Source organism: Caloenas nicobarica, chromosome 3 (assembly GCF_036013445.1).
Source record: "Caloenas nicobarica isolate bCalNic1 chromosome 3, bCalNic1.hap1, whole genome shotgun sequence".
Classification (NCBI taxonomy): domain Eukaryota; kingdom Metazoa; phylum Chordata; class Aves; order Columbiformes; family Columbidae; genus Caloenas; species Caloenas nicobarica.
This window is the reverse complement of record NC_088247.1, coordinates 67,489,586-67,514,265: the sequence shown is the minus strand read 5'-3', so window position 1 is coordinate 67,514,265 and position 24,680 is coordinate 67,489,586. Positions and strand designations below refer to the sequence as shown.

Here is a 24,680-nt window from a genome sequence, read left to right as displayed (position 1 = left end):
TTTGGAGAATGTCTTGCTCGCCTTCACGAACACTCTCACATTAAAATTTGTACCTCAAACTCCTGCTAGAAAATACATGTTAACATTTTAAAATTTCTCCTCATTTCTCTTTGTATTACTTCTCTCCGCTAAAAAACAGTGGAATTTCAATCTACATGAAAGGATCCTATTTGTATACAATTTCGAAGATTAAAAGCAGTATACAAACACTAAGCGATAGTGTTAGAATAATATTCTCAAGGTCCATAGATGACTGGATGTCTTGAAGGCCCACAGCAAGTAGTCCATGACCAATTCGGGAAACCACACTAAGCAGCAAAATTTATGGTATTTTTCCATTAGGCATTTGACAAAAATCATGATTAACATATCTGCAAGATGGTATTATTCATCGAAGCTGTTTGGAACTCATACCAATGTTTTTGAAGCAGGACTAGCTTGTATTTTCCTTACAGAGGTCAGCTCAATTCTGTGACATGAATTAGCTCCAGCCAATTCTAATCTGAAGCAGGCTTCAGCCTAGAGGACCACATGAGATCCCTCTTATCCATATTCTATCTCTGTGCCTGATTTCCATCTGTTCACAAAGACAGTTTGAATTTATTCATAAAGACACAATTAAAAACACGCATAAAGGAGGAGAGCCTTCTGTCCACCTCAGTACAGAAAACGTAGCCTCTTGGATGGTTAATCTCTTTTAAAAAAATCCCCAAAGTACTTAATATTGCTTTTTCCTCACTACTTTCAAAATGTTCACAGGCCATAAAACTACAAACATTTTTTGTATGTACTGCTATCATTTATACTCTTAATCAATCATAATATTATTTAACTAATTTGAGGAAAAAATAAAAATGGACAGTGAACCTGAGGTCTGTGCCACAGATGCTGAGATTTTGAATGTTTGGTATTTCAAATTTGCAATGAAGTAATGATTTCAAAAGAGGAAAACTGTGAAATCATGAGAGAAGTTATTTGTAAGTGCATTTAATCCCTCCAAAATGGTCATCTAACAAATGAAACAGTAGGTTTAATCTTGTGTAAAAACGCAATGTGAAAAAAAAAAGGAAAAGAAATCTTCCAATATAAAAGACTAATATTGGAGTACAGTACCTCATATTGGCATTGTTATCACATGAAACAACAATTAACCTAAAAGTTTGTATCTAAGTAATAATCCAAGCTGTGGCTGCATTAAAGCAATAAGTGCCAAACCAAACAATTAGGTTTTGCTCTATATCTTTTCCTTCTGTCTTAGTCTTTGTAGAAACCAGTATTCTCTTAGAGACATAACAAAATATTAAGTCTTGTTGAGGAACTTCAGAGAATAAAGACCAGAGTAACCTACTCTCAATTTAGTCTAGTTAGCTGAGGTTGGAGGGCCAATACTTCAAACATCATTGTTCATCCATGCACCTAACAATATCTTTAAGTGCAGTAGTAAAGCAGGATACTTCTACATTAACATGCCAGTGCTGCCATGTAAGAAATATTTATCTTGTAAGTTGTGAAAAGTAAAGTAGATGCTAAGAGAAGGAAAGGAACTTATGCTTGTGCACCATGGTATTTGCATCTGGCTATGCTTAGTCTTTTTTGAATGCCTACCAGAGATATTTTTGAGTGCGTTTTCTGTGAGTGTTACATAGGCCTCAAGAGTTTCAGGGATCTCTACATCTGAAAAAATAAAAGCATAGTCTAAATTGACAGCTCAGCAATGGCTTACAGCAGGAGTCCTTTTCATGGGATGGAATACATAAAGGGTTCCAAGAGCAAACATCCTTTCTGGAGAAGGAAGAGTGATGAAGACTGAAACACAGGGAGCCTGCTACAGTGACACTTAGTATCCAGGCAAACCTGACTCTTTTCAGAGCAGTGACCTGGAAAGCAAAAGACAGCCACAAGATCAGAGTATAATTTACCAGTATGTCTTGCCCCACAATGGGGCTGCATTTGGGCACTTTCACTTGTTAAGATTTATTACACAAGGCACACACATTAGAAAGGATTTCCAGCTTCACTGGAGAGCAAGACCCAAGATCCCACCTCAGGCTAAACACTGAGTTGCTGGAGTCTTGCCTGGGGAAGGACTGAGTTAAGATGTACTTAAGTATTTGATGATTTTGTCTGTGGATCTCTCCCACAGCATTTCTTCATCAGTTTGCTCTGCACTTCTTGCCATAGCCAGTATAGTTTCTTCTAGTCAGAAAAGACGCATTGCTGTTACGGATGACATATCCCATCTGGCAGGCCACAAGCACAGAGAAACAGCCAATTCCCTGTCATATCAGATATGCCTTTGCGATTTTCCAAGGCTGTAGTCATCCAGGAATCTCCATCACTGTGTCCAAGGCAAGAAGGCCACTAGAGTCACTTAAGGAAAGCTATTTCAAATCTTCAGGGGCTATTTAAAATACTTTTCCATAAGCATCTTGGCCAAGCAACCACACACGTAACATTTGCTTCTTTTTACTAGGAGAGAAGAGAACACACAATTTGCCACCATACCTGCTATGCCAGCTGCTCCTCTCAGGTAGAAGTCCTTCTCTTGTCCTCCGTCTTCTTCCTCAGAGTGCAGTGCCCGTGACACAGCTGTCTCCAGGTCTCTGCTAAGGTCGTAGTCATGATCCCACTCCAGGGGAATGGAGTCCACGCTGGCAGGGGTATCTCGCCCTGATCGCTCGCTTCTCACCGGCTGGGAAAGAGGCAGTGAAAGGTTGGAAGAGGGGTGCGGAGAGAGAACGCTGTCCTCAGATTTGTCATGCCAGTGTATGTCAGAGAGATCTGCTGATTCATCCAGATCCACCTCTCTGTCAGAGAGGTCATGTTCATCATCTGTCAGCTAGAAGCATAATGTAAACAGAACTGATCAATAAAATGTTCAGAGGCACTGCCTGGTCAGCCTGGGTCAGTGAAATAAAGTAACATTAGGCAACAGTCACACAGATGAGGTACCCATCCTGCACTCTTTTGCACTTCCCCGTCATTATTTTAAGGTGAACTAAAAAGCAAAGCAACAAAAAAGTTCATAAGGCCAGTTCGGTTTAATTACTTAAGGCACCACAAAGTCTCACATGAAGCAAATGTCTACAGACATTGCAATACAGATATCAAGCTGAAGAAAACTCTGGAATCGAGTCATAGGAAGCGTAAGTGACCTTTATCATGACCACTGCTCTCAATATATTCTCTCATATTTTGAACACCCTTGGTTTTGTTCCTTCCTTCAGTAGGATTTGAGCTACCAAAAATCATTTTGCTCTCACTTATTGAATTGTGTGTTCAAATCTGGAGACAAATTTCTGTCTCTTCTGATTGGGAGAATAATTTTATCATTGCTTTTTAAACAAAACAGAACTCAGTAAGCTGCCAGTGAAACTATTTGACAGACCAGGAAGATGTTCTTATTACCAGTAACACACTACTATTCCCATTAATAAAGTTCTATAGATCTCCAATTTGTACGGATTTTTGTATGATTTACAAAAATTCTAGATCCGGCGAGTATGCTCCCTGAAAAATACATAATTAGCATAAAATGAAGGGAGGCACATGGTCAGGGTTGTGACAAGTTGAAACCACAGGATTTTTGGAATGTTACAGAAGTTTCATGTTAGTTCATTTCAATATCTTTCTCTGTCCTCGTTCTCACACTGTAGAATGGCAACAAACCAAACAAATACACATATATGCAAATATACATACAGGAAGGTGGATGAGTTTCTTGTGATAGCGTTCCACACGTCCAAAGACCTCTTGACAGTAACGACGCAACTCATCTAGTTCTTCTTCAATGACAGTTGCATCCATGGGCTCACTTTTCTCAATGAGTTGCTCGCCCTGCACAATTACCTGCTCAATTTTGTTGTTATTCAGAGAGATTTCTTGCTGGAAAGCCTGAATAAAAGAAACACCCTTACTTTATCAATGATATCAACATTACAACCACCAACATTAAGAATGCAAGTTTTACAGTTTTTCAGCAAGAATGGTGTGGGTAACAAACAGGGATTGTTTCAAATATTCTCGCATGAGAAAAATTGAGCAATTTAGCATTCCACAGTCTTTCTAGCCAAAAACTGTGATACTTCATGGTTTACCATCTCATTCCTCATTTATTATATTTGGAAAGAAAGCTCATCTCTAAACAAGCCATGCCCATGACTAAATGTCTAGAATGAACAGAGATGCTGAAGCTAAAACACAGGAATTTTAGACAAGACAACATTTGGTATTTTTCTCTCCAGATAATGATTTCTCTGATGTAGAAATGGTTGGAAAATGTAGTAATTCTTAGGTATCAGCAGTAATGGAGATTTGACCTTAATAATTTTTACTGATATTTCCTCTTTTGATTAGGGAATGGAGACCATCACCCTCGTTTTTGTGAAAATTTTTCATAGAGCAAAGATCTTCCACTCTGACATATTTAAACCTGACATAGCCCATAACTTATGAGGCTGAAGTCTCAGCCTGCAAGTAAGGGACTGTATCAGTCTGCATTTTTGCATCATGTTTCTTAAATTGTTTTCCCACAATGAATGTGTTTATCCCTTCTCATCCCTCCTCCTGTTACCATTCAATCATTCTTTACCTTAAGTTGCTTTATCTTTGCTTCGACATCACACTCTGAAAAATGCTCGATGTTGGTCAGCTGCAGGTCCATCTCTGTTAGCCATACCAGGATGCTATCACGTGCTGTCTCAAACTCTTCACGCTGGCCAATAAAATGCTAGGGAGTGGAAAATGGAGTCTTGTGAAATGACAAAACAACCCCAAATAGCCTAGCAACAGTGGGTCTCCGAAGAAATGGTTCCCATGGCATTCAAATCTAACCTAAACTCAGTACACCTTCTTTCATTTCCTAGATGCATTCTAAGGTTTCCTTTTCATAACATCATCTACAGCTGCAATTAGCTGACCTATGAAACTTATCTTCTACAAAGGAGGTAGTGTTTGAGGTCACCAAGCAATTCCCTACAGACTTCATGCTTTGGTTGCCCCAGACAAAGTGAACGGACAAGTTCCATTCCTCTTCCAAAGATAGAATTCCCCTCAAAACCACTGTGCAAACGCATTAAACTGGAAGCCTCTGGAGTACCCCTGATTCATAAGTATAGCAGTGAAACCAAAGGGCTTAAAAATGGAAAAATACTTTTAGCCGGCGCAGGATGGAGGTAACTCGCTTTTGTAAGTTGTCCCATCTCTGGTTCCCCTCATGAACCATCTGCTTGAGGCTGCAGTCAGAGTCAGTGCGGTTCTCACGGGCCAGGCGGCGATATTGTTTATTGATCAGTTCCAGCTGAGTCAGACTTTCATGCACTTGTCTCTGGAAGGCCTAAAGCAATAAGAACAAATGATACCATCAGATTTTTAATTACTGAAATCAGTATAGATATTTAAGTCTGTCCCTTTATTTTGACCCTACATGCTGATCTGTGTTAGCTAATAGATTTTGCTACAGATGCAGACATCTCCTAAGGGCTATCATATTGAGATGCTGCCTTCTGATTAAAATGAGCCAAAAAAAGGAAAAAGTTTACAGAAATGACATAACTCACTAAATGAGAATTTGCAGCATAAATGTCCATTACGAGAGCAAAATCAGCACAAGAAAAGTAGACTCCCCTTTCTACTCAATGATATGCCTTTGTATTTGAGAAAAGAAACACAAACAATGAATATGAAACATTTTCTTTTTAAATGAACCGAAAACCAAGATTCCTGTGGCTTCATTGGATGTCCTTACACATACCGAATTTGCTGAAGTGCAAACATTGAAGACGTTTGAGCAATTGTTTATTCTGAGTTTTACCCTAAATAGTGAAAAATGGTACTGAAGGAATCATCTCTTTATCTTCGGCACACTGGCATACAAGTAAGTTCTGTCTTACAGTTTTAATGGAAAGAAAATTTCATGGACATCCACACCAACTTATGCCTGGTCATGTCTCTGCACCACGTAGGTTCAGTGCTTCCTCCACTGTTACAAAAGCCTCAGTCACTCAGTTGGGGAGCAGAAACAGCAACTGACTTAACCCACGAGTTTCATGTTGTGACTAGCAATCACAAAGCAAGTTGGAGAAAGCACCTTGTAAGGAACTGATTGAGTTAAGTCCTTCAAAAATATTTATTTATTTTTTACTCATTTTTATGTTGTCACAGAAAAGCAATCAGGCAAAGGAAGACATAAAAACATAGACTACATTAACTCTATTTTGAATACAAGTAGGTTTTGGCTCCCACTGTAGTTCTGCAAACTTGCTCTCTGGTATTCCTCACGATGCAAATAAACAGTCAAACTCTCCCAAAACTAGACACCACCCTAACTAAGGACAAGTGTGATAGGCAATATACTTCTGTACAAAAATTCTCATTGAAATTAGCTAACACATAAGACTTCTACATAAATGATATATATTTTCATATTGCACCTGTCAAAGCTAGAAATGAAGTAAGCACAGTTCCGCTGTAATAACAGACATGAAAGTAAACAAGCTGGTTTGAAAAAAGAACAAAGATCAAATCTGTAGAGTCCTCTCAGTATAACTATTTCCTTCATTAAATGGCCATCAAATTGGGGAGGGGACAACCAACAAATGGGCTTGCAACTGGAGTGCAGTGCTCAGCAGAGCTGAATTCACTTAAAATTGCACATGGATGCAATTCTCATATCGGAGGCATAAATCTGACTCTATTTACTAGGATCATGAAATCTAAAGTGTGCAGTTGTTGTTTCACCTGTTGCCAAGCCTTGGCCAGTAGAAGAACAGCTGTGTATTTGTCTTCCATTCTTTCAGCTTAGCAACACAAGACTTCATCTGTTGTGTTCCCTCCTCTAACCTCTTTTCTTTTCTCCATAAAGTACTGGAGAGGAAGGAGTTTGATTTGTACAGTGAAGTCAGTGAGACCCAGCTCTGACCCATGTGCTCAGGGGCTTTCTTTTTTTTGCTTGTTTGTTTGTTCATGGTTTTTGTTTGTTTGTTTTAATTTCAACTGTGCACATGGAGGGGAAAATAAAATTAGAAAAAAATTGTCTAGTTAAAGCAGACCACTGCTTCAGTTAGTATGTATACATGGTCAACTTTATATTGACTTCATAGTTAAGTTGCTGAATTGTACTGAATTTGAACACCACAACTTTTGTTTTTGCATTCCTGCTTTTTGGTTGTTGTAGAAACTATGTACTCAGAAAAAAAAAAAAAAAAAAAAAAAAGGAAGGAAAAAATAGAATGAATGAAACCACAGGGAAAACAGTCTTCTGGAGATGCTGCTAAACTGTTCTCTTCACAGCTAGTTCCTGCTGACACTGCAGACAGTAAAAATTCCACAAGTCTGCAGGAGAGGGAAGGTCACCATAAAGGCTGATGTTCAATGAAACAGACTTTGGGCAAAGTCAGATCATTTGTGGAAATCAGACAGCAAAGATATTTTTGGTACCGTTCCTCATACAGAGACTCACTTAGGAGATTTAGATCCTGATCACTGAAAAAAGGGACGATGGGAAGGAGGTCTGAGACAGAGTACTTTTGTCCAGGAAGCAAACATTTTTATACTATGGCAACTTACCATCATGAAAAAATGTGGCAGTGTTTAACAACAAAATCTGCCCAGTACATTCAGAAATGTGAACGTCAATTATAAAACTTGAGCCAGCACTTCGCAGTTTATGTTTTCGAATTAATTGTTAAACCAAAAGGTATAAACTGGTTTTAGACTTTGTTTAAAATTTCCATTTGTTCTTCACAGCAAATACTTCATAGCGCCTGTTTACAGAATTGCCTAAACAGTTTGTTCTCTTTCTTCAGAATTATTTTGATATAGTCCTTGCAAATATGAAACTGAACAGAGATTTGCACCTGTGACTAGCTACACAATGTGTCTGTGTGCTTTACACATGGGTATACATATGAAACATTGTAGTAGACACAATGGAGTTACGGAACAAGCTGTTAAGCATTGACTGAAGTGACAGTTTATCAGTTTTTAAGCATGCATTTAAGTTTTAGGTCATGGGGGGACACCATGTGGACATATAACAATACTTGCACAAACACAATTTTCAGGTATAAGGATCAAAAATAGGGATATTGTATGAAACAGGAAAGTAGTTTAGAGAACTGGTTTCAGAGGGTTACAGAAAGAAAAGGAGAGATAAAAACAAAGCAAAAGCTAAAACATGAAGCATGCACTTGAAGAGGTGCTTGCTGAAGGGAGATTTACAGATGCTCTGGATCACCTCCTGACTGGACATAATAAAAGTTGAAGAAATAAAAAAGGTGATAAATCTGACTTTGGTGAACAAACAGCAAGTGAGAATGGATTGATTTATTAGCATTTTCAGTTGCCACCTCCCACTGTTTTTTTTTGTCCTAGAAACCTGTCAGTGAGGGCAGCTGTAACATCATCAAATCCACTATTTTAATACAGTGTCTCTGCTGAGTGACTTGTGCAAGGGAAGGAAGAACACCAGCTGGCTGCTGTAATGTGATCAGTAAATATTAAGTTTCAACTACTATAAATCACCTCAAATTTCTTCAGTTCTTCCTTAGCAACTGTGTAAAGCACACCAGAGGAACACGGGAAAGCAGCTGTCCTCTCCGAGTTTTTTAGCCAGTCTTCAAATCTAGAGTAGTCATCCAAAAACTTTTGCCATAGCCGCCACGTCTCTTCAATTCTGCAATAGATAATAGAAAATTATGCTCTGACTGAAGGCCAGTTGACCTACAGAACTTTAACTAATCATCTACAACAGCAAACAAGTGCTGCACCAGACAATAACTGGCTCTTAATCTAACTCAGACAGCCAGGCTGATAAACAGACCGCAAGGAAGGCTGGCTCATTCCAGACAGAACTAGAATAAGATGATGGCATTTTTTTAAATGCATCTAATTTTGGAATGAGTATTAAAAAAAATTATAAGCATGCAATAGCTCTACGAATCGGAGCGCATGCTAAATAACTTCTGAATGCAGTCTAGTGTAGGTACCTAAGCCAGTATTTTAGAGATTAGATATTCCACACTGCCTTCAACCACAGAACGTTTTCTTACAGAATGCTAAAGATGTTGCAGCATATATTTTAAAGTTCTCAGTATTATTCTGCATTGCAAAGACACATGAACTTTTTTTCTTTTTTTGCATTCACCAACAAGTGGTAAAATGCTCCTCTCAATATAAACTGTAAACACTGATTTTTTTACAAAAAAATTAAAAGTTATTCCAATGTCTAAAAAAACCTATTTGACTTCAAATGAATATGTAAAAATAGTGGCTGACTCTTGATCCCAAAATCAAATTGGCTTAATACTGAGACTGTAAAATACCAAGAACTTCAACACCACTAGATTCAAAATAACAAGATCTTTTTTGGGACAGGTTGTGTTACAGGAGAACTTTGTCTGTTTTTATATACAGAATACATCTTTCCCAAATCTTAGATATGCAGGTCTGAAAAGGACCCAATCCATGAAAAATTTATGCTTTGCTCATGACATGTTGTTTAACGTGAAGTTTGACTTCTGGAAAGTTGCTTTTTAATATAACTGTTTCTAGTACACTGAAGATCTTAAATACTGATAGCTCAGCTAACTAATCTACTAATCTGCAAATCTACTAATAGCATAATGTGTACATTGCAAGAAGATAAAATAGAGTTCAATGCATTGTTCCACATTAACTTAAAACAGTTTTGAATTAATTTGCTGGACATAAAGATCTGAAGAACCAGTATATTTTCAAGATGGATTGTGTCAAAGATAGAACTTATAAGCTGTATTTATACATATACACACTATAGAAGAATTACCATAGCAATAGTATAAAATTACTTAAAGATAGCAAACTGTGTGTATAGAGCAGCACAACCTAAAAGCAACAGGTTTGGGTTTTTTTTTGCATAAAATTATTAAGAATATCCCACAAAACCAAAAATCTTATTAAGTTCAATTCAGCATTTTGAAAAGTCATAAACTTTACCTAGAATTCTTTATATGACTGTGTAAACATCACACTCATAACTTTAAAAGACACAGAAAACGTCTTCATAAATACAGGAGTTCAAACAGTTAAACATATATTATTACTGGTCAGCACAGAGTATATAGCATCAGCCCAATACAGCATCAGCCCAATCTTGCCTATGTCGTTCTGGCTATCAGAATCACCCATGCTATCCTAGATGAGAATAGAAAACAAGGAGTCTTCTGGATATCAGGGGCATGCAGTGTACAGATGTTCTAAGCATGTGCAGTAAACCAGGCTGCACAGGTGCTATGGCCCACACGGGCTCAGCAAAGCAAAGGTGGGCAGATGAGGAAATTCTAGCTGAATGTTCAGTCCTGAAATTCTTCCAAATTGAAAAAAAAATCAGACATAAGAGAAACTGCTGAGGAATGTTAGATGCATTAAAACTCTAACACCTGGAATAACATTCCACACATTCGATAACTAGTTTCCCCATCAGTCTCAGTAGTCCTAGGGTAAACTCAAGTGTTACAACTGTCTCTTTTAGATGAGGTTTTCTAAATCTCTTGGAGTCACTTCTATCATCTAAGCTTTCTCTAGTTTCTATCTCATCATTTCTATGAAGCATGGGAAATAAGACTTCATTCCACCAAAGGACTTGCAAGCAAAATTTGATAATTGATGTCTGTACCTTCTATTAAGGCACATATGAATGCAACCCGTTTTTTTTTCTTTTAATCCCATAGCATAACAGCTATTGCATTTTATGCAGTGTATGATCTTTTTCTGATCCCTACACCCTTTTCTGCCATATTGCAACCCTATCACATACATCCCATCCTGTATTTATGCCTGTAGAAGGAAATGTGAATTTGTAGGCATTTTAGACTTACTTAAGTCGCCTTTCCATTGACATTGCACAAATGTTCCTCCACCTTCTATCCAGATTGCGTGTAGCCTGTTGGATAGAGTCACACTCTGCTTCTGTGGCACAGGCATCACAGTCGTGAAGAAGCACCTCACACAGATTGAGAACAGATGCCACTCCAGTGCTGTGTTTCTCTATGTCCTTCTGAAGTTCCTGCAGGTGAAGAAATTAATTCTTAAGAGAAATTGCAAAACACAAATAAATAAAAATGCATTTCTCTTCTACTTTTTCAAACCAAAATTTAATAAGCTTGCAAACAGGAAAAAAGCATCCAATGAATACCTATTAAGAGACTGCATCTGCGCAAGAGGTGTTGCAATGTTATCAATGAGGCCAGGAGAACCTGGCAACATGCACAGCTCTCCCAGGGACTACAAACACCAGACCATCACCTGGGACAAACTGCCAGAGCTCTGCATGCTCAGCTGAGCATCTTTCACATACATTTAATCATCATTGCCAATAAATGGTGGAATTATGCCCAGCCCTTTCCCATTATCACAAAGAATGTAAAGCAGAAGTTAGTAAGGGAAGTGTGACAAGAAAATACGTTCTTATCTACAACAAGGGTTTGGTGGAGATGCCCTTCACGAACCTACTCTTCTCCAGGTGAATTAGCTGCAAAGTTGCATGTTTGACAAGGAGATCGGCAGCAGCACATGTTGAACAGTGCACCTCTAGCAGGAGATTTTTCTTCCTTCAACTTTCCAATTCTATAGCATTTTCATTGGAAATGGAAAAGGGAAATTCAGGACAGCTAAAGAAAATACACGTTGTCTTAGTACTTGTTATATGTGATCAATATTATTTCTCCTGTTGGTTTCTTGGTTGCAATGTCTTGTTCTACACTGATGATAATGTTTTATCTTGAAGCAATGTTTCAGCTTCAGTTTTGAACTACAGGTTCAAGTTCAGACAAGTCACAAAAGTAGTTGGCTATTTCTGTAGAATTAGTGCAAGGAAAAGAAACTCTGCTTGACTTCAGCTTACATTTGCAAGGAATCATCACAACATTAGATGGGATAGACAGTAACAGAGCCAAGACAACATAATTCCAGTAGTGACAATGAAGTACTAACGTGACTATACCAAAAAGTGATGCATTACATCTGGAATACTATGTTCACTTCTGATTCAGATAAAGAAAAGAACTACTAGGACAATCAGAGATGTGGAATTTCAATTAGGAGAACGTGAACTTGGCAGCTTGAGGATGAGGAGAGATAAACTGCTCTTTATAATTTTGCTAGTGAAGTAAACTGTAACATGCAAAGGGAAATATAGTGTCAAGATGATGTTCTGAAACGCCTAACAGGAGGAAAAAAACCTCAGCAAAATTAAAATGGAGCAAGGTCAACTTGTATCAACCATCTGATTTGGTTGTTTGTGATAACTGGGGTTGGACTCAATGACTCAAGTAATCTATTTCCTCTTCTCATCTATGAAAAAGAAGGCTATTTTGTGAACATCTACATGAGATCATCAATTGGTAAATCATAATGTTTTCTTCCTCAGGCCTGGCCCTTTCGCTTTTGCTTGCCTGGAAAATACTCTTTCACTGTAATGTCCAAGTGTTTGTTATTTTCTCTATCCATTCTGAAATGTTATATAACGGCAGATAATATAAATAGATGCAGTACTCTGTGAAACATACTCCAGACAGCTATGAGACTTGAGGTTAAGCAAGTTCAGGTAACAGAATCTTTTCTCTGCTGCTGTGGAGTAGAGCAGTAGTGAGAACTGCCAGCTGGAGGTCCTGAGGGTCCCTAAGGATTAAACTTTTTTATTTACCTACATCTTTCTACAAGCAATGTCTACAATGGTTTTTTGTTTGTTTGTTTGCTTTTTGTTTTCCATAGCCTTATATTTCTTCCCAGATTTTAAAATTTTCTATGTTTATTAGAGAACATTTAGCCTTTTGGTTAGTTCACAAAGGAACATCACTTTTATGCATTGCTGTCACCCACATACAACTTTTTCTCCTTCATCAACCCAAAACCCACATTTCAAGTGGTAGCAGATTGAGAAACTAAACAAACAAGTAATCCTTGAAATGCAGTTTATGACCCTAGGAAAATATTGCAGTGAGGTTACCCTACCTTCCCCAGGATATTCAGCTTTAATGGTATCTTTAATTTCACTACAGAGACCAGCAACCTGCAAAGCTGATTCTTGGTTTAAATAGATGCCAAGAAGCAGATAATGGAGTTATAGAAGTGGAATTTGGCCCTCCTCTTTCATAGCATAGTATTTCTAATGTAATTTTGTATATGAACAACTTGTAGCAGTATGAGCAGGGAAGATAACATGACCTCAGTGGAAGATCAGACACTGAAAAGAACATAAGATCACTAATGGAAGAAGAAAGAGGGATGAAATACTTGAGGAGGTGGCCAATGTAGTAGCCTTGTGAGATGCGGTGGATAGTGATATAGCCTCTGACTAATAAAAATACTGGTTGCCATACCCTGAAGGTAGACGGGCTTTTTAAAATTATTGCTATGACCATGGCTTGCAGTGTTATCAAATCATCATCAAGTTTCCAAACATGGCATCCTCCCAGGATGAGATTCACCTCTATTTCTCCCCTTTGGAGTTCAAATTAAACCACTGACACTTCTAAGGAATATCACTGCACTCTGTAATGGCATGGGGATCACCAGAAGGAAAAAGCAGAAGGCAGAGGCACAGCAGTCTCTGTGCCCAGAATAACTCCCATAAGGACTGGTTGTAACAAATTGTGGGATGCCTGCATAGGGATGCTAGTAAAACATCTCAAGTATCTACTTGGTTGACAGCAATGTTTACCCCTGTCCAGCACTTCATTGTCTCAGAAACACTACTCATTATTGATGCTTGTGTGTTAGAACTTATTATTCCTATGTAAATTACATGTAGATTATTAATAAGAAATTCTGCACAGCCATGTAGCAAATCAGTTGGAGAGCTAGCAAAAACTCTGAGGGGGTTCTTGCGTCTCATTCCCACACTCAGTTTAAAAAAGCAAAATGCCAGTTTGTATACTTCATAAATTAATTATCCCCAAAACATTCTGCCACTCCTCTTCCCACACATTTGTTTCTCCTCTGGAGAAAGAACTCAGGAGATCATCTAACCCATCTCCAGCAAGGCACCAAAAAGGTATTCTTGCCAATAAATAATCAACAGAACAAGAGACCTCTCCAGCAATGTGCTTCTAGGTAAAACTGCACTGGGCAGTACAGTCGAACTGGAAGGAGGAAGTACATACAGTAAATCTTCTTAGGAATAATATTAGTTTTAATGCCAAAATCTGGTTGACTTAACATTTTCCTGCCTATTTCCAGTGTTGACTATTTTGTTCTAGCACTGCTATAAAACAATTTTCACTTCACATGTATAGTTCATGCATTTTTGCATGCAAAGTGATTCTCAAACAAGCTGCAAAATAAAACTAAGTTAGAAAGGTTGCTAAAAAATTTTCAAGCATGTGCAATATTTGCAAGGTCTAATAGGTGTCAGTTTTGCCTCTGGGAACAGAAAATTCAAACAAACAAAATCACAAACCCCAAAGGAAAAACAATTGCAACAACTCGTTCAGGTTACATCTCTTAGTGCCTTACCTTTCTTGGAAATGTCAATCAGCTCCTGGTGGATTCGATGTCAAAGCCAGCAGAAGGCTCTATAAGTGACACAGTAAGTACCACTTGCCTTGATATTTAAACACTTCTTTGCCTCATGCCCTCTCAGCATTGAACTGGGTATGGGCAGCCCAAGGACACTCTACTTTGGTTCTCCCCACGTCATCGTGCACCTGATAAGTGTGTTGTATTTTACCTGCTGTTCATTTAGTTTCCTTTGTATCTCCTCAGAGTCACAAGTTTCATAGACGATAGGTTTGGATAGCTCTGACTCAATATGGGCAAGCCAAGATCTCAGGCTACTCATGTTTTTATCCAGCTGCTGCACAGCAACCAGGGTCTCCTTCAACTTTTTTACCCTGCAAAGAAAAAGCAACAGCAGCATAAGTATACTCTGAAGGAGAATTTCTACAGCACATGTTTCAAGAGCTTTTCAGAGAAACTTAACTTAGATGGCACGTTCTGTTCTGAAGTCTTCCTATATTATGTAACAGAAGTATATTATATGTGCAAATAGTCCTGCATTCATAGGTTCTGGTTAAGAAAAATTAAGAGCTTACTAATGTCAGACAACATTTTCAAAGCTTTTGTACCTTTATCAGTCCAGTTACATGTTTGTTAATGAAGGAAAACTTTTTTTTTTTTTACATGAACTTGTACACACCAAACCTCCAAACTAATCTATGTAATTTAGTTGTGTATTTGGCCAATAGATGACAAAACTACTTCTTAGGCTACAAGCAACATATCACTTAACCAGTATTGGTGGTGAAGTGCGCTGAGTGAGCAGGCCTTTTTCATCCTAGTGATTTCTAAACATTGAACCACTGTTATAGTAAGAATCAGAGAATGGTTTGGGTTGCAAGGGGCCTTTAAAGGCCATCCAAGTCCAACTCCATGAGCAGGCACATCTTCAATTATATCAGGTTGCTCAGAGCCTCATCCAGCCTTGCCTTCAAGGTTTTCAGGGATGAGACATCTACCACTTCTCTGGGCATCCTGTTCCAGTGTGAAGACTTGTCCTTGAATAAATAAGTTTTAGAGAGAGAAATCCAGCCGAAAACTTGGTGAGAATTCCTGAATCCCAAAGGCTGCTTTAAGCTGTTTTTGGTCTTAATGGACTACTTCAGATTTAAACAGAGGAAACTGGAATGTAACTGCATGGCAATTTCAAAGTAGTATTTTTCTTGAGACCCTGACCATGCAACAGTAGTAGACAGGAAAAATCAAGTAGTGGGGATTTTTGTTTGTTTTGGTTTTCAATTCAAAGAAATATTAAGCTTAGAAGATGAGGAAAATTTCACTATCTTGATATTTTTTCCTTCAGCCTGTTTCAACTGAAAAATCTACCAGTATTTCCCTCCTTCCTACCCCCATGTTACATAACATACATTAGTGGATTTGGAAATTATTTCTAAGATTTCTTTTTTTCTGTTTATGTAGTACCACAAACAATTTTGAGTACCATTCCCTCTTATGCTTCTATTGCCCTTCCACATAAGTGTTTCAATATCAGAAAGCTTTAAGAGAAGAGTGCAGCTGAGAATAGACTGACTAAATCATCTTGAAAAACACAAGATTGCCAGATTCATCAAACAAACAAAATACCACCTGACTATCCTATAATTCCAACAGAGCAATTCACATTTTTCCATAATACTAATCAGCAAATTTATCAAGTGTTTCCATGTTTAAAGCAGTAGTTGCAGCTGACTATTAAGTCTGAGTGTCCTTTTCTTACCAAAGAGAAACACAGAAATCTTAACTTTCACTTAAAAAACTTCAGACTTAAATATTTCAAATTTTTGTCTCTTTCTAGCCCTTTCTTTAGATCACAGATGGTCAAACTGTGGCTCTTTAGCATCAAACACACTTAAGAACAGTTCCAATGTATCTTCTTTGCCAGAGCTGCACACCCAACAGCTGCAGGATTGTGATCTTAAAAAAAATTTTGATAATTGGAAAAAATCTGGACAAACTGAAAATCTGGTTATGAAGAGACTGAAGTCAACACAATCATGCTGTCGCAGTACCCATCGTCAGGTTATCCCAAAACACAGCTATGCGTTTAGCCTTGAAGTGATACTAAGAGAACATCCAATGTCCAGGGGCACCATCTCCTCGTCACCTATGGTTGTACATACAGTGCTTCGAGGCTTTGGACCAACTGAAACTTGCTCAGAGGGTGAGCAAGGAAGTTAGTTATCCCTCTTCCGGAACTTATAAACAGCTTTTCAGTCTTGGACATTAATTAAGAAGAGTGAAATGCTGCCCATTTCCTGCCTAGATGTTCAAGGCTGCATGCTGCTGATCTTTTACTGGCACACTGGGGTAGGAAGGGAACAATGAGTCATGCCAGCCCTGTGTACAAGCAACGTCACTCTATTATTCGCAAGCTCAAGCTGTGGACTAGGCTTTTCTTGTTTGCAGTTGTATAGTACCCTTGCTGGATTTTATTTACATTTTGCCTGCAACACCTGGTAAAGGGCCTCTCATTTAGCAAGTGCCCTCTTTGCCTCAAGCAGACTGCGTGGGAAGACATCCCTGCCAGAGTGAAAAACAATCCCGGGCCAAATAGAGCTATTTTCAGTCACATGACCTAAGTTACTCAAGACAGAAATAGAAAAAAAAAAAATGGACATATTAAAAGAACACTCCAACCAAACCCAAAACTTACTGCTAAACCCGCCTTCCTGCCAAGCTGTTAAAATTCACTGCGCCTAAATTCCAAAAGAAAGAAAAGAAAAACAAAGGACAATTCCCTTCCTGCCCCCCACTACATTTACTGTTAATAACTGTTCTTTTTTTGTACTGAGTCTAACATAATAGGTTCCTTGCCCATGGTGCAAATAGAAGCAAATAAACAAGTGATTCTTGGAGTCTGCTGCGCTTACTTTTTTTGACTGAACTGTAATACAGCGTTGTGTGTCTAGCTACTCTGAAAACATATCTGTGAACAAATAGTAGATGTAATCCATCATGCCTAAGAGTTTCCCTTCTGAATTTCAGCAGGCAAGATGTCTATGCTCTTCATCTCACCGAATATTGTGCCTGGGTACAAATAATTACATAATGTTTGTGCAACAAAAACATCTTTCCCTTAAAAATGTAACAGCTCAAAATCCTATTTTTAATGCTAATGGCAGGTCCTTGAACTTAATGCAGCTAAAAGCTTGTCTTAGAGACAAAGGTCAAAATAAAAACCATTCAAATATGTAGGATACCTAGCCAACTGTAATTTTGATCTTTTGAGATTTCATTTACATGACTATGTTTAAATAGTTAATTATTCCAATAATCATCTCATGCTTCTGTTGCAGCGGTATGGATATTACTTCAAGAGACTTGAGATAACTCCTCTGCTTGATAGTGAGGATTCCACATTCAAAACAAAGACTTGGATCCATGAGGCAGTTGTTTTAAAAGCTGTTTTTTACACAACACACTCATACAAGTCTTGCTACATTTCACAAATACTTAAGACTCTCAGAATGGAAAATACTGCAGAATTCAATTGTTTGTTTTTATGGTTTACTGACAAAAACTCATCTGTTTGAATAGGCTTATGATGCTTATGTTTCAATGTTCCAATTACTGTACCTCAGTTTCTTCAAGAAAGTAATAACTTTAAAATGTCTATTTTACATTAAAAAAGGCAGTGGGAGAACATCTTGTAGCTGAAATTTAGCACAACTAACCTTAATTCAACTAGTCATAAATTAGATAGCCTTAGATTCCACTTAAACCTGAAAAGGAACAACCCAGGAAATACATAACAATGCATCATATAGAACTCATAGTTACTGCATTAGTCACTTAGACAGCTGGTTACTAATATTAAACTTGAAAAGCAACACGAAAAAAGTCAGTGAGAACATGTTAGCTAAATCTGTACAAAGCCCATAGAAAGCAGAAAAGTTAAAAAAAATAAATCTAATTGGAACTGGTGACAAGGTTTCAGAAATACTTATTCTATGAGATAGAGAAAAATAGTACATTATTAAATACATTTAAAAATGCAGTTTAAAATAATGTTTGTATGATTAAAAAAGATTTATTGTCCAAAGTACAGTACTACTGCATACCAGGACACTAGTACCACCAGTTATGTTTGCTCTTCAGATCACATTTTACCCTTTCAAAGAGTAAATTTCTAGAACTCTAAACAACAGCAAAACTTTTAGAAAAGCCAATACAAGGAGGAAAAAGAGAAGTTGACTCAAAAATGCAAGGTGATGCAGGCTGAGTACCGCATGCAGCTACAAAACAGTCATTAATATGTACACGACTGACCAGCTTCAGTAAGTTAAGACTGAAATACTCTCTTTCTAGGCTCTCTCCTTCTCTGCCTTTTGCCTGTAGCCATGCCCCTTTGATGACACAAACAGCAAGCAGACAAATACAAAGTCTGCCTTCTCTCATGTGCGTACACGCTCTTGTATTTAAAAACAGCAGTAAAACTAGCGTACAGTTTCTTTCACACAGCTAAGAGATTTTATTAGTTCTGAGTCTGCATCAGTAACAAAAGATTACTCTGGGTATCAGAAATACTAGCTGTAAAACCCAGTATGCTGTTATCACTGTCAGCTATTTTTAAACTGAGCAGAAAACAGTCATTTCTAGCTAAGGCAGTGATTTCTACATATCAATATTTCAATTAGTTTCCCAGCAAGCCAAGACTTCAGAAAGAACCATATCAATCAAAAGCAAACAAAAATAGCTGCCTGCCTTGTGATATCACAATTACAGTCTGGGAGATCTGAATCCACACTGCCGTCCTCCGCCATCCTCACAGCGTGCAAGTCCTCCGCCACCACCATGAAATTTTCCAGCATTAAAAAGAAGAACTTCCACTCCAAAAGCCTGCAAACACTGTGCTTTGGGCGGGGTGAGGAAAAGGGACACACTTCTCTTTGCTGGTGAGTACTGTACAGAAAATGTTGCACTCCAAACAAGTGTTAGCAGCCGTTGCTTGATAATATGAGACTGAATGGTGACAAGTGGTCATGTTTCTAAATAAAACTTGCATTCATCAACATGTGCCAGACTTGATTGCCAAGAATGTGGACCGTGATTGCTAGGGGAAGGGATGAAAACACATACTACAAAGCCTTCTCTGCAAAGCCTGAGCAGTTGCAGTGATAGCACTGCTTCCTGGCTGTGAACATCTGTAACATTTTTTCACCAGGCTGACATATCAGAAAACTCCATCTGAAAGGATGAAAATCTTCTGGAAGTCTCTGATGCAGAGAAACAGCTACCTTTCTGTAGCTATCTCTTCTGCAGTTACAGACCTCCTCAGAATGCAGAGAAAATTAAAAAAAAAAAAAAAAAAAAGAAAAAAAAAGTGGGTAAGGAAACAGAGAGAGAGAGAGAAAGAAAGAGAGAAAGAGAGAAGGAGGTTTTACAAGTGAATGGAGAAGTTCCACCGCACAGCAGAAAATCAACAAGTAAAGATTCAGACTGGACGTATATTACCATACAATACTACTAAAGCATTTTCATAGCACACTTTCTATTAGTTCACTGCTATAGCAATAAACCACTAAGAAAAATGCTCCAGGCAAGGGATGACTGTAGCTTTGCAGAAAAGCATGCAGGATATAATAATTAATTAATTAATGCTGTCAGAGATCCAGAACATGAAAAGTTGTGGATTATTCTCAACACCAGAACAATTAATCTGCATTTACTAGCTGAGTAGCCAAAATTCATGTTATATCATACATTCTAAACTCCAAAATATCATATCAGTAACACACTCCAGTATATAACAACACATTCTAAAGAGCCTCTGGAGCCTTCTAAAAATTATCTTGGAGGATGTAAACTCTTTTGTCCAGTGGGAATTAGACATCAATTCAAGTGTTTTGTACATACATTAATCAACAACTATGGGCTTTAACTGCTATCAGCCTAAGCTATAGCTGAACTAGCAAAATTTCTGTGGCCTAGCATCAAACTTCTCCACCATCATTTACTTTCCAACTTCAGTGATGTAACATTCAAACTTTGCAGAATTTTTTTTCACTTCAGTAAGCACTGGAATGGAAAGGTTTATATGTTTAATTGAATACAAAAGTGCTGAGCATGCTAGGTGAGAAGGCCAAGCTGAAATGATCTGGAAATAAAAGTAAATAAATATTTTACATAAATGAGTTTAGAACTAGGACATCTTGCTTCATGGTAACAGAATGAGAAAGTTTGACTGTCTAATATAGCACTTTATATCTCCATACCCCAAGAATGACACAGAATCCTGAACCCTTACCTGTCCTTATAAAAGACACTAACCTCTAATACTGAATAGACAATACAGAACTTTTAAAGATGTGTTTTGCAGTTTCTGAATGCAAACACTTTTCACGAGAAGCTTCCTGAAGCTACTATTTGAACATATTTCTGAGTAGGTGTTTTAAAAGACAAAACCAAAAATACGGCAAATATACTTTATATTCAACAACTGGTGTCGTATCACATCCTCTGAAACCAGCAGGCTCCCCAACCATAATGCACCACTTCCTGACTTAATTTTTCTGTAAGAAATATACAGTGTTCAGTACTTTAAAATGAACAGCTATAAAAGGATCTGTAGCCACCAGAATGCTTCTGCTTACGTGAAATTTACTGCTCCCATACTTACAGATTTCAGAGCAGGAATGCAGTAAAACCATACGAAAAAAGAACAGACGAAAAAAGATGACAAAAAACCCAAAACCTTTTTGCTGCTAACAGGGCTTAAGTATTACTGATTCATATGTCCCTACATCACAGAAGTGTAAAATATAATGTGTATGTACATTTTACGGACTGCAAAATTTTGACAAAATTATTGTTGGTAATGGGAAGGAGGCTGTAGCGTGACTCAACAGAAAGTATTGAAACAAAAAAACCAGTTTCTTCAAATATCAAACAACAATCCTGTGTTTCTTTAAGTTATGAAAATTGCTGTTATATTTTTGACTTTGAGTAAAAAGAATCTTTAACCTGAAGTTACTCTTCTCCACCAGTGAAAAACTAATCAGGCAGAAAAACTAAGGCTTGGTTTTGGAACTGCTCTTCTCTAAATCCAAAACTACAAATGCACTCTTTTGATTCCTCTGCGGAGAATTTTCTAGAAAACCTACATTTGCACCCAGTCGCTAGCACTCATCTGAAGTAAGGAGCTACTGGAGCAAGGTTCACTAAAGCTGACTGCAACCGATCCTCTGTCTTTCTAGAAGATAGTATTTTGAATTGACTCTTCTTGAAGAAATTATGTCAGGTACTGTAAAGTAAACCAGGAAGGTGAATTTCACAGAAATGTGTTGATAGTTAAGAATAAACTTATTCACAGTTAATGATGAAAAGGCAGACAATAAAGAGATTTCAAATTCATGACATCCAGCATATTAATCTGTCCCATGTAGCACTTAGAAACAAAACAACGGTTTTACCTGGCTGCTATAAGATCTAGAAGATGTTGCCACCTGTCATTGATCTTGCCAAGTTTGTACTCAATCTCTGATGCCTTACTCTCATGGCTGGCTTTAGCAAGTCGCTCTCCCATTTGCTGAAGCTGGATTTTGTTCTTCTGGGCTACAGCAATTTCCTCTTGATAATCCTGGACAGTAAAAAGCAATCAAGAAGTCAGGGTACTTATTCTGAATACACTCCACTCTACACCACTAAATGAACCATACAAAATTACAAGTGAATTTTGGTTTTTTGGTGATTAGTACAGTAGAGAGACAACCTCTTAAATATCAGATGTATAACCATGAACAACTTTATCAAAAGAATAAAAAAAAACCCAAATGAAAACAAACCACAATGCCTTCTATTAATATATCTGCTACAGTTAAACTCATTACATACAATTCTGGTTGGACATACAGTAAAGCATTCAGATGCCTCTGACTTCACATTAACCTAATTTTCTGGTGTCTCACCTCAAGAAAGACAGGAAAACGCTGCATAGCGAGAGAAGCACACAAACACACAGTCCTACTGGAACCTATAAAAATCAGTGCAAGGTAAACCCTCAATTTCAGCTAATTCAGTATCCTCTTTGCAACAGAAAACAAGTAAGCAGCTAAAGAACAGTATATTATTGTACATGCACCACACTATACCTTTTTAAGTTTCTCAATCATTTCTTCTATGAGGATGTCGCCACTTTGAGAAACCTTACTTTCCATTTGTGTCAGCCACTCACAGAGCTCCTTGTTCTTTTCGCTGAATACAGCCCACTCATTCAGCCTCTCACTAACTTGTTGTCGACGTAAGGAGACCTTAAAACATTTGCAGAGAGTAAATAAAAACAAAATAGTAAATGCATTTAAGAGATGCTTGAAACACTTTGTGCCTCAGTATGAACTCCTCTGGCCTGGCAAAAGTGTTCCAGCCACTTACTTGTCATTAAAACAACGTGGACTTGTACTGCAAAAACTTCGTGTGACTCTCTATGAGTTTAGAGGTAAGTGCTAATCTCAAGTTTCCTGTCAGCTACATCCTGTTGCATAGAGAGAGGCATCCGAGTGTTACTTGGGCTCAGTAGCCTGTCAATATCTTGTTTTATGATGTCTCTAACCCAAAGGTTTCATTAGAAGAGAAAAAATAAATTTGCTTACAATTTTTGCTCACTTAAAAACGTTATAAAGTATATTAAACGTTTCTTTTTAGTCTAATGGATTGAATAAAAAAGCAAGATAAAATTGTTTGCCCAAAGGAAAAAAAAAAAATATATATAGCATCAGACAAACTCCAAAAGACTGTCTAATTTGCGCAGGACCATGATTTTTAAGTACAAAGTTAAATGAAAGATACACAATATTCTGCATAAGCAATTTCTACTGGAGTCCCAATACTAGTCCCATAGATGATTATTTCTCCTGAATGGGCATGGCACCTTGAGAGATTCCAAAAGACTAAGGTGTGCCCTGACAGAAAAGGCACAAAACATCAAACAGGCAAATGCTGTAGTCAATAAAGGAGAAAGAACAACACGGCTGTGTTTAAGAAATTTCTATAGCAGTGGCAGCACCTCGGACTATGAATAGTAATAGACAGACAAGGAGAGACACTGAAATCAAAACAGCAGCAGAGCGTGAACAGCAAAGTCATCTCTCCAGTTTCAGACATTTGTACCACTACTTACTTCCTCCCCATTGTAATCTGCGTTGTTGCTGAATTTTTATCAGCACTTCAGCTGAGAAGATGAAGACTGCATCTACTCTTCCATAAACAAAGGTGATCTGTTCTTTAACTACCATGTTAGGTTTAACAAAGGCACACACATGATCTCACATTTCCTTTTTGTGGTTCTAAACTTGATGGCAGCCTTCCGGAAACAAGCAACGGTTGAACAAAGTGTTGCACTAGCATACATCCTGAAACATTCAGTATGCACACAACTAAGATAAAACTTCTTTACTTGGCTTCCTCCTTTAACATAAACATATGTGCAGTGACTATATTGTAGTTTAGATGTATCTACATTGGCTCATTCAAATGCAACTAATTCATAAAGAGTTCTGTGCTGTTAACTGTAAAGCATTTTTCCTAATTTGGGGATGTTTTTGAAGCCTTCACAGGTACTGCACATGAGGTAAGTATTTCCAAGTTAGTTATCTGCACTGCAATCTCTACTGAACCACAGAAATAACATTATGGTAACCTGAAATGTTGGGTGACGGAGACTCCACTACTTGGATTTCTAAGTGCAAAATGGATGCAAGAAATGCTAATAGCATGATGCATCTGAAAAACAATACTCTTCAGCTCACTTCACAGCCAAGCAAGTCAGCCTCAGACTAAGACAAACGGAAACACCAATGTCTGAAGAAGCAGAAGCTGTCAGGAGAACTGAAGGTACAACACAGTAATGCTGAGTGGGAGGGGAGATCCTTCCTGAACACAGCTCCTCTACCAAAGCTCAGCAAACTGTATTACTTCTGTGTTTTCCCCAGCCAACAATGCCACAGTCCCACAGTACACACAGAGACTTTTTTTGTTGGTTCTTCAAGGCTGCTTAAATATGACCTCACAGCCATGACAAAGTTCAAGACATCTAGAAACATAAGCAGTAACTAAAGGAGAAGCATTTGAACAGATGCTTTCCCTCATTCAGCAAGAGTTCACTTTTGAATCTGAATGTGTCTACATGCATTTTTTCCAAAAGCCGCCAC

At 37.9% G+C, this 24,680-nt stretch overlaps 1 protein-coding gene across 3 annotated transcripts in view; it reads right to left on the bottom strand.

Annotated features, from left to right (window-relative positions):
* SYNE1 (spectrin repeat containing nuclear envelope protein 1) overlaps positions 1-24,680 on the bottom strand; it is a 295,209-nt gene that overhangs the window by 17,729 nt on the left and 252,800 nt on the right. Inside the window, exons 127-136 of one of the 3 annotated variants that reach the window (XM_065632672.1) lie at positions 22,626-22,784; positions 21,948-22,114; positions 14,708-14,870; positions 10,857-11,044; positions 8,524-8,674; positions 5,153-5,335; positions 4,592-4,729; positions 3,703-3,894; positions 2,506-2,839; positions 1,606-1,674 (exon numbers count right to left, since the gene is read on the bottom strand). In XM_065632672.1, coding sequence (XP_065488744.1) covers positions 1,606-1,674; positions 2,506-2,839; positions 3,703-3,894; positions 4,592-4,729; positions 5,153-5,335; positions 8,524-8,674; positions 10,857-11,044; positions 14,708-14,870; positions 21,948-22,114; positions 22,626-22,784 — 1,744 coding nt within the window. Of the gene's footprint in view, positions 1-1,605; positions 1,675-2,505; positions 2,840-3,702; positions 3,895-4,591; positions 4,730-5,152; positions 5,336-8,523; positions 8,675-10,856; positions 11,045-14,707; positions 14,871-19,239; positions 19,445-21,947; positions 22,115-22,625; positions 22,785-24,680 lie in introns of those variants that run through there. The other 2 variants (XM_065632669.1, XM_065632671.1) reach the window with 2 other exon arrangements.